Consider the following 9,600-nt stretch of genomic DNA (forward strand, 5'->3'; position numbering starts at 1 on the left):
GTGTTAACCGTACACTGAAGCACCTCTGGTTTGGCCCCCGTGCAGGCGGAGCTGCTCACCGGGGCCCCGGTCGCCACGCCGGAGGACGCCGAGCGGGCCAGCCGGGAGCTCCTGGCGCGCGGCTGCGGGGCAGTCCTCCTCACCATGGGGGCCCGGGGCTGTGTGGTGCTGGAGGCCGGGGGCGCCACCTCGCGTCACGTCCCGGCGCCGGCGGTCGAGGCGGTGGACACCACGGTGAGGAAGGCGGCCCGGTGAGGCCGTTTGGCGCGACCGCGAAAGCAAGGTCACCTTCTCAGTTTAAGGTTTGAAAGGGGTTAACATGAGATGTCTAGGTTCTATGATTTGTTTTTTTTTCGGCGTCGGTTTACACAAAGTGCCCAGGCGCGCTCACCGTCGTCTCCATCTGTTTGGACTTTTACGCACACGGTTTACACACATGGGGATCGGGTTTCCCCGATCTCGGAGAACGGGGAGACGACGTAGCGCCGTTGTGCACCAGCGTTGCATTGCTTTGGACGTTGTCACGAGTCGGGTTTCATGCTAGAATTACACAGAGGTCGTTTTGAAAATCGTTGTCTACGTCTCTCGCACAACCGTGTCTGTTTTGGATGGGAAAAAAAGTTCTCTCTTTGCATCTTCATCTCAGAACCTTTTTCTGTCGCGCCTTTACGTTTTGACACGGGCTACTGTTCCCGGCGATGTTATTGGCAGTGAATGAAAAGCCGTACGATATCTATAGCATAATAATCAACTTAAAATATAGATGGATATCTGAATCTGACATTTCATTTAGATGCATTGATGATGTAGATTAATGTGTAGTACTGTGTAATACATTTATAAAAAAAAGTGAAGTGGAACAAAAACACGTTGACAGGATAATTCAACTGATGGGAGGATTTGTCAAGTTCCTGGATTCAGGGGGAGCTGAATCCAGGAACTTGAAGAAGGAGGCAGAGGAGTTTGTGTGTGTGTGTGTGTGCGTGTGTGTGTGTGCGTGCGTGTGTGCGTGCGTGCGTGTATGCGTGCGCGCGTGCGCGTAGGGGTAATTATTTTAAACAAGGCTCTTGCAGCTTGACTTCTTGAGTTCAGTGGTCTGGTCTGTATGTGTGTATGCGTGTGTGTGTGTGTGTGTGTGTGTGTGTGCGTGTACACGTGTTTGTGTGTCTGTGTGCTGCTGTTTCCATGTGATTTTCCGAGGGATTTTGATGGGCTCTGTGTTCTCCCCGCAGAATACAAAACAAGAAAACCAATCAATAGCACACGTCAGCAGACAGCAGTGCTAATTACAGCGCTGCACTAAGCGTGTGTAATAAAAGAAAGCAGGTTTTCTTTCTTTCGGGGGGTACTCTACATTGGTTTCCACAATGGGACTTGTTGCTCCAGTCGAAAAGGGTTATAATGGGTAGACACAGTCTTGGCGTTTAACAATCAGGTCATTATGCTAGCATCATAAACCGCAACGTCAGAGCCGGAGAAAGCGACATTTGAAACCGGCATTGTCTTCAAATAAAAGTGATGTAATCCACTGGACAAGTGAGAGTTGTCTCATAAGCGTTGAACACTTTAGTCACCAACTGTGTGGTGGCATCTTTGGCATAAACTGGTCAGGTCAGCCCCATTTTTCAAAGACCAAAGTGCTTTCTTAAACTCTGTGACCCCACCCTGCCCCTGACCCCACAAATCCTCATCACTGCCATCCTCCTCACCACCCGTCACCATCCTCCATCTCCTCTCCATTGACTTACACAACTATCCTACACAGTGGCCCTCTTTGCTTTCTCTCTCTCTCTCTCACACTCTTTCTTTCAACACACACACACACACACACACACACACACACACACACACACACACACACACACACACACACACACACACACACACACACACACACACACACACACACACACACACACACACACACACACACACACACACACACACACACACACACACACACACACACACACAGCCCCCAGGGAGAAATATCAGCTCTCCCCCTGCTGCTACCATGACTCACCCGTTGGGTCTGCAGCAGTCAGCACAAAGCTGCACAGCCCTGCTGCGGTCTGGCCTGCCTGTATGCACACCCTGGTCTCCCACCACCACCACCCTCCACACACACACGCACACACATATACACACACACCCCTCCTGTTCTTTGATGGCCTCATAAATCCTTGTGTGTTTAACATCTTTGGACAAGTAAACCCCTCTTCCAGTAAATCCTTTTTCTTTTTTTTTTCTTTACTGGAGGAAGATAATAACAAAAAACAAAAACAAAACTGCTGATTATTATCGTGACAGGTACGGCGCTCCGTTCTTTGAAGGTTATGAAGCGCCCTTTCTGTTATTTATTGCTCTCTTGGCTTAAGTTGTTTGTATTTCTTTTCCTACTTTGTTTGTTTGTGTGAGCCCTTGTGCTTTTCAGCAACAGGCTCTGTGCTTACTCTGAATAGGGGTTAGCATAGAGCTGTATTACAGGCAGTGAATCCTGGCTATCAACAAAGTGAGTCATTTGTGGTCTTTTTGCTTACAGTTTTTAGCCAGTGCAGAACAAGAGAATCGCCACATCTCCCTTGTTATATTTCTCTCCCTTGGATTACGTTATTGGGACCAGAACTATATATTTCTCATTAGAATTGGCTTCATCAAGCTGTTTGACGATGTTATTGCAATGCACGGGAAATGCAAACAACAAGCACAACAACTAAACGTGGTGTGACAAGACCGCAATGGAGGTAAGACGTACAGTTCACCTCTCACTGATCATTAACGACATTATCATCATTAATCAACGACATCATTAATCAACGACAATAATCAAATGAAGTAATAATACTTTTCATATGACCAACAAATGCTTAGACAAAGAAAAGGACTCTTGTATGCGTCTCTTTTGGACAGTTGACCCTCCTGGTTGTGCAATGCACATTCTTGTGAGGAGTTGCGCACAGAGCCAGCCACTGAAGTGGTTCCTTGCTGAGACTAGGTCAGCTGGATGTCTGGATTAGAGACTAAGCAGATCCCCTGTGAACTCACAGGCCTCTCCTCATTTTGGTGTGCACCGCCCCTGCTGTCCTTCATGGAGTTCGACATCAGGCAGCTGTAGAGCCTGAATATGTAAGCATTACAGATGTCAATTAGCCTCTTGGCTGACTGACACATTTGCATTTGAGTGTTAACAAAAATGTTGATTGATGTGCAGTGTCCCTGCCAAAAAATAAAAGAATGTTGTAAATCCTCCTACACATCACAGACATCAAAGTGGCTCCTCACATGTGGACAGTCTTGAACAAGCCACGGAGCACACACACACACACACACACACACACACACACACACACACACACACACACACACACACACACACACACACACACACACACACAGACTCAAGAACAAATAAACATTAGTACACACACACTCGAATAATCTCTAAATACACAGACGCACACATGCAAAAACACACACAGGGATGGAGACACAAATAAGCACACATACACATACACGGAACACATACGTGAACACACACACACACGCACGCACGCACACACACACACTCACGCACACACTCACGCACACACGCACGCACGCACGCACGCACGCACGCACGCACGCAAGCGCGCACGTACGCACACATGCTTGAGCCAGGGAGGACTTGGGTGGCCCAGGTTCCGCCATCTCCGGGAGGTCCAGAGGGGCTAAGGTAGACGTCTCTGTCTAAACCAGTCATTACTGCTGCCCGGTGGTTCTGGACACTCAAATTATTCCCAGTCTCCTCGGCGTAAGTGGATACAGATATTTGGACCACTCGTAGGTGCCTCGATTCCTGGGAACCCAGGGAAGGGTTTCAGAATTTCACATACTTTTTTTAAGCCAACACAACATAACCCATAGAAAAGACACACGCACACGCACACGCACACAGACACACAGACGTGCACACATCACACAATAACTGAGATCTGTTATTGTTTACCGGCCCGCTGCTTAGCCACATGGCGGGGCCAGTCCACCTAACTACTATGCGCTGCGAGAGACATGTTAATCAGAGACTTATGCACGGAGCTAGCGAAAGACGAGGGAAACAAAGAATGACAGCTGGATTAAGAGACATATGCCGTGTGACCACTAATTGGTTCATTTCAGAACGCTTTTCATGTCTGCAACATCATCATCATCATCATCATTATTATCACCACCATCCTCCTCCTCACGATCATTTGTTAGTTCAGGGTAGTTCCCCACCAGTCAGTCAGTCAGTCAGTCAGTCAGTGCGTGCGTGCGTTTTACTGGAAGCTTCCCGATGTGGAGGCCAGTCGCCATGTGAGTCATCCCAGCCGGAGGGCTGCTGGTCTTTGCTCTCTGCAGGGTGCCTCTTAAGAGACTGAGGCCCTGGGAGGTAGCTGTTGCGTGGCTCCTATGGTCAGATGAGAGAAGGCCCTGGATGAGATACCGGCTGCCTGTGGCACTTTACGTCGGAGCTCCTCATAGGCGTCTCAAGGTGCCATCATCGATTTCAAACCAAAGCTGTGATGGCGGGGGCGGAGGCACGGGGAGACCAGGCGTAGAGAAACGGCGGTGGCGGTGGCGGTTGCGGGGGTGAAGGGTTCAAGGCATAGCAAGCAGGCAGACGGGAATGACCAGCGAGAGGCGTCACTGCTCAACCGCAGCAAACGCTTCTGTCGTTTGATTGACGGGCCTCCAGATGTAACCTTCACCAAAGTGTGTTGAGGGCAGCGGGAGAGCGGCGGAGGGGGGATGGGGGTGGCGTGGCGCTTGTCAGCTCCGGTGAACCTCACTCAACTGCCAATCCCTAGGAAACTAAAGCATTGTTGTCTCGACGCGAGAGGAAAAGTTTGACACGGTAATCGACCCGGACCTTAGAGAGAATGTTGAGCTCTCCGGTCAAAGCTTTGTTCAAATAAAATAAAAGCAACATGAGCCTGATTTATTAGCGTCTACCCACCAGTAAATGTAAGTGGACCTTTTTCCTGACGTAACTTTCTCTTTGTGCGGGATAATACTTCCATGGAGGCATCGTTGCACGTCGACACTCTGAAATACTGGTATTTTGACCCACGCCCAGGGGTGGTGTCCCCGTCTTACCAGGGCTTTGCAAACACCGGGAAGCGGGCCAGTAGTTCAACAGAACGGGACTGGATCAGCGCGGGCCCCGTTCCAAGCGGCAGGCCGTGCTGAGGCCCCACCCCGGCTCCCAGACGGAAGACATAAACACACCGGCAGACAATTAAACATTGATATCTACGGGGGCCTGAACAAACGGTGTCTCAGACGTGATCTAACTCTTTCCGTCCGCCCCCTACCAGTCACCACGTCATCGTTTCCCATGACCCACGACCTTTTGCAGTTCCGTGTAACCCCCCTGGTTACTTATTGGCGGCTGCTCAGCGATGGATATAGTGGGGGTGATGGGTGGGTTGGGTATAACAGAGGTGCTCAGAAAGCATGTGTTGAACTCTTGAGAGTGGTGAGTAAGGCAGCGGACTTGTGAGAAACAGCTTCGGGGGGGGAGAGGGAGGTATTTGTGGTTAAACACAAACGTGTCGCAACATTCCATTTGGCCATTTCCCATCAGCAACACTCCCTGTCCCGTCCCCCATGCGCACACACACACACACACACACACACACACACACACACACACACACAATCCCGGTTTCCCCTCTAGGAAACGGACGGCACATTCCAAAACCCCTATCGATAGATGACAGGTGAGGAAAGTGGGTGATTTACATCAACGGGCCTGTGAGCAAGGCCTGCAGCACCCTTGGCAGTTAAGAAAAAGCCTTAGAGAGTGATTAACCAAACTGACACATGCACCCCAGCAGATCATGAAGAAGAGTATTTTGTGTGTGTGTATTTTTGCATAGTTTGAATGGCTCGGTTGGTTCTTTAAAAAGGTAAAAAGTATAAATGTCATCTCATGACCGGGAAAGCTGAAAATTTCTCATCTTATTGTTAGAATTCCACCATGATTAAAACAAAAAGTCAGTCAGATGCTATTTTAGAGCTGTGGCATAGAGATAAATGCCATCCATCTCTCACAGTGCCCACCATTTAAAAGGTTTGCTAAGTTCATGACTGACTTAATGATGCAACTATTGGCTATGACTGTTGGGTCTGTCTCGTTGCGGAAAAGTATGACCATGTCAGAATGGCCACCTCACTTTTGCAGCAGTGACACATTAGCCAGACAATAGAAGTACTCACTAGGCGAAGTAAAAAATAATGGTTAAAACCTTGTCATTTAGGTTTGCCTGAGCCATGCTTCATACTGAGCTGCTAAATGTCACAGCACCCCCTACTGTCAAAAGCCCCCCTACTGAAGTTAAACACAATATACCTAACTAGATCCAAGCAGACTCCATAAAAAACATGTTACCCGTGGAATTTCCATGCCTGAATGATTCCATGAAACACCCCCACTCATTCCATTCAGGTCCTCAGATGATGTTGGAGCCGAGCTGCAACAGCTTCTAAACCACACAACTGTTGGAATATCAGAACCTCAAATGAATCACTTGGTGTGAATTTCCATCGTGATAAATCCTTGTTCTTTTTTCTGTTGAAAAGGGGGCTGGTGATAGCTTCATCGGTGCGTTGGCATTCTACATGGCTCACTACCCCGCTCTACCTCTGGAGGAGATGGCCAGGAGAGCCAACCACGTGGCGGGAGTGAGTGTGCAAGCGGTCGGCACGCAAGCGTCTTACCCTTCCAGGACGGACCTGCCTACGGAGCTGTTCTAAGAGCCAGCGTCTATCAGAACCTCATGTGACCCAATATAATGAATCAATGACGTTTCATATACAGATTGTATTGCAGTAAGCCATTGTCTTGATCAATAGAAGAGATTTGCACAGATTTACGGTAAATACTCTAGGACTCATGTGTTTAAATCATTCAAATCAAAAACTTGATGTCAATCTGACCACACCATGATGACACCCTGGACTATTTTGTATAATTTGTAAATATCAAGCACCTTCATGGTCCGTCTTCAAACAATTTCATATTTAATAAAAAAACGGAATAAACAGACGTGCATTATTTTTAACATGTTGCCTGGAAAACCAGTTTTCACTCTGAACACATTGTACAGTTCTTTCATAAACAGTTAATCACAAGAGTATGGAAAGAGGGGGTAGAACACAATGTAATGATGTCTTTGACAGATACAGCGTTGGCTTGGTTGGACATATTGTATTGGTTTCCATGACTAATAACATAACAGAATATCTTGCCCTACTTGGCACCTTTAAAACACCTTCATATTCTGTGTTGCTGCCGTCATCAACATGGACTGTGTGATGCATGAAATCATCCTGTCCATGGGAAAACATCTGAGAGTGTCATTGAAAGGCATATTGTCAAAGTCATACGTTGTCCACCTCCAACGGTGTGGCCATTTGGATGTCCATATTGTGATGCATCTTTAAATTGACCTTATCTTCCTCTTTTCAAAGAATAGAACATGTTTGTTTACTGCAAAGACAAAGGAAATGAGAGATTAGACATTCAGCAAAGTAAGAGGCTGTCATTGAGCCAAAACATTGCTACATGTGACAATATCGGGCAGGGAAATGGTAGGAAGATTAACATTTAATGAGACTCTTAGGGTATTTGTGTGGTCTCTCAATAGTTGGGGAACCGGGTCTGAAATCGCCATCTATCAAGTGGGCCCATACAGCATATGACTGGGCCTTAGTTCAATGGTGGCATGCATCTTACAGTCGCATTTTATAGTCACAACATCAACATATTGGATTAAATCATAAATAAATATATATACACATACATACACTTCAGTTCCATAATATATATTTATTTAATAATACAATTATTGAAGAAAATATACATGGGTTAATGCTGATGATAAAATATTACTTTGCCCCTTGTTTATTGATAAACTTATTAAAATAATGCATGTAGTTTAACTCCGTGTTTAAACTAAACATGGGAGTTATTGTACATTGCATTAATTGTTTATTGCATGCTTACCGAACGGATCGTGTTTCCGTATCACCAGCTTCTCTCTTAAGCGTCCCCTCTTTGTATTGAAGCAGTAGCCTGTCCCTGCAGCACTCATCATCTGCACCAGCAGAGTCCTAGGAATGATGCTCATTAGCACTCACAGAACACAATGTTTACATTTCAGTCAAAACAAAATCACCCGTCAAATCGTGTATTTTTTTAATGTACAAAGCAAATTTCCAAGTTCGAAAGTCAGACACTTAAAACAGGAATTAAGACACGCACATGGAATGAAGGTTAACGTTACTTACTTGGATTTTGCTTTGGCCACTGATGCAGGAATAAAAGATAAATCATTTGGTATTAGGATGTTTCCAGAAAACCGCAAATAATAAACCACTTGTGTTAAGTACACGTCCAATACGATACAATTTAAATGTGTGTAGAATAACTTAAATCATTAAACACGAGTTAAAGATAAAGTGAGGCTCGACTGCTCCTCAAATACAACATGAAGACCTTGTCCGTTTACCGGCCAGGGAACATTCTGTCAATGCCAACTTCCAAGAAGAATGAAATACAATACTTACAATTTACACTCGTTAGGAACATTTTGATTTTATGTCATTTAATTCTGAATATTTGTAAAAACAAATCTGTTCAGTGTTATATTTGCAGAGAAGTCACATTGACAATTCGACTAAACTTCCGGGTTAAGGACGTCCACATCCGGGTTCGCTTAAAGGCGTAGGCAGCGTTTTATAACAGCCGTGGTAGGCAGCTATTTATGGCCCATTGTATTGCTATGAATAATTATGAGAACTAAGTCTATGCACGAAGTCAGTTTATTATTAATTATCGTATTAACCTTTATATAATTTGTATTTGAGACAAATTGGCGAGGTAGGTTGCACTTTGAGTAATTGTCATTAAATAATTGACCATACATAATTAGACATATATGATTCAAACCGGTATATTATTTTAAATAACCTCATCCTCGATGTTTAGGTTTTAAACAGGGATTATCTATAAACCCTATGTTCATGTGACAGTTTATTATTTCAAATGACTGTATTATTATTCTGTTTGTGTCTATGTTTCTGTTTGAAACCAGAGAATCTCATGTGTTTACACACTCAGCCAAGGATTATTCTACCTCTGAATAAAATGTTCAATACAGTCTACAGACTTGTCTGCATAGCCTTTATATATTCTGTAGCATCAAGCTCACACTGTTTTGTATCTAAAAAGGGGTTCATTAAAATTACCAAATAATGTTTGATTTTTTCCTCCCCATCCATTTAAACTAAATGTATAAATCCCAAATACTAATCATGTAAGATTAAAAGCACTGGAAATAAATGGAAAGCATAAATACAATTAGGAATTTAGAAAAACAACAACTAAAAAGGTAGGTCAGAATGTACCATCAGAAAACAAACACACACATTTAGGTGTTTGAAGTATTTAGAAAATAATACATGAACATGTAGTGAATAGAAGTCTAGGGGTAAGCCTTGCATTAAAGCCCTTGCCGTTCAGGAAACAAACATGAATATTATTGGACATGCCTTTCCATCTTGTAACCAGGCAAT

General features: G+C 45.0%; 2 protein-coding genes across 2 annotated transcripts in view; one reads left to right on the plus strand and one right to left on the minus strand.

Annotated features, from left to right (window-relative positions):
* Positions 1 to 7,026, plus strand: part of rbks (ribokinase) — a 24,989-nt gene extending 17,963 nt beyond the window's left edge. The window contains exons 8-9 of the mRNA XM_084482615.1: positions 46 to 234; positions 6,604 to 7,026. Of these exons, the coding sequence (XP_084338741.1) occupies positions 46 to 234; positions 6,604 to 6,777 (363 nt within the window). The 3' untranslated portion in view covers positions 6,778 to 7,026. The remainder of the gene's footprint in view (positions 1 to 45; positions 235 to 6,603) is intronic.
* Positions 7,027 to 7,164: 138 nt separating this feature from the next.
* Positions 7,165 to 8,726, minus strand: mrpl33 (mitochondrial ribosomal protein L33). Its single transcript, XM_084482616.1, has 4 exons — positions 8,593 to 8,726; positions 8,314 to 8,332; positions 8,030 to 8,136; positions 7,165 to 7,513 (listed from the first exon to the last, which is right to left on the minus strand). Exons 1-4 carry the CDS (start codon positions 8,612 to 8,614, stop codon positions 7,464 to 7,466), a joined length of 198 nt encoding a protein of 65 aa, XP_084338742.1. The 5' UTR covers positions 8,615 to 8,726; the 3' UTR covers positions 7,165 to 7,463.
* Between the last annotated feature and the right edge of the window lie 874 nt (positions 8,727 to 9,600).

The sequence above is a fragment of the Micromesistius poutassou genome (genome assembly GCF_964030765.1).
Source record: "Micromesistius poutassou genome assembly, chromosome: 17".
NCBI classification, from domain to species: domain Eukaryota; kingdom Metazoa; phylum Chordata; class Actinopteri; order Gadiformes; family Gadidae; genus Micromesistius; species Micromesistius poutassou.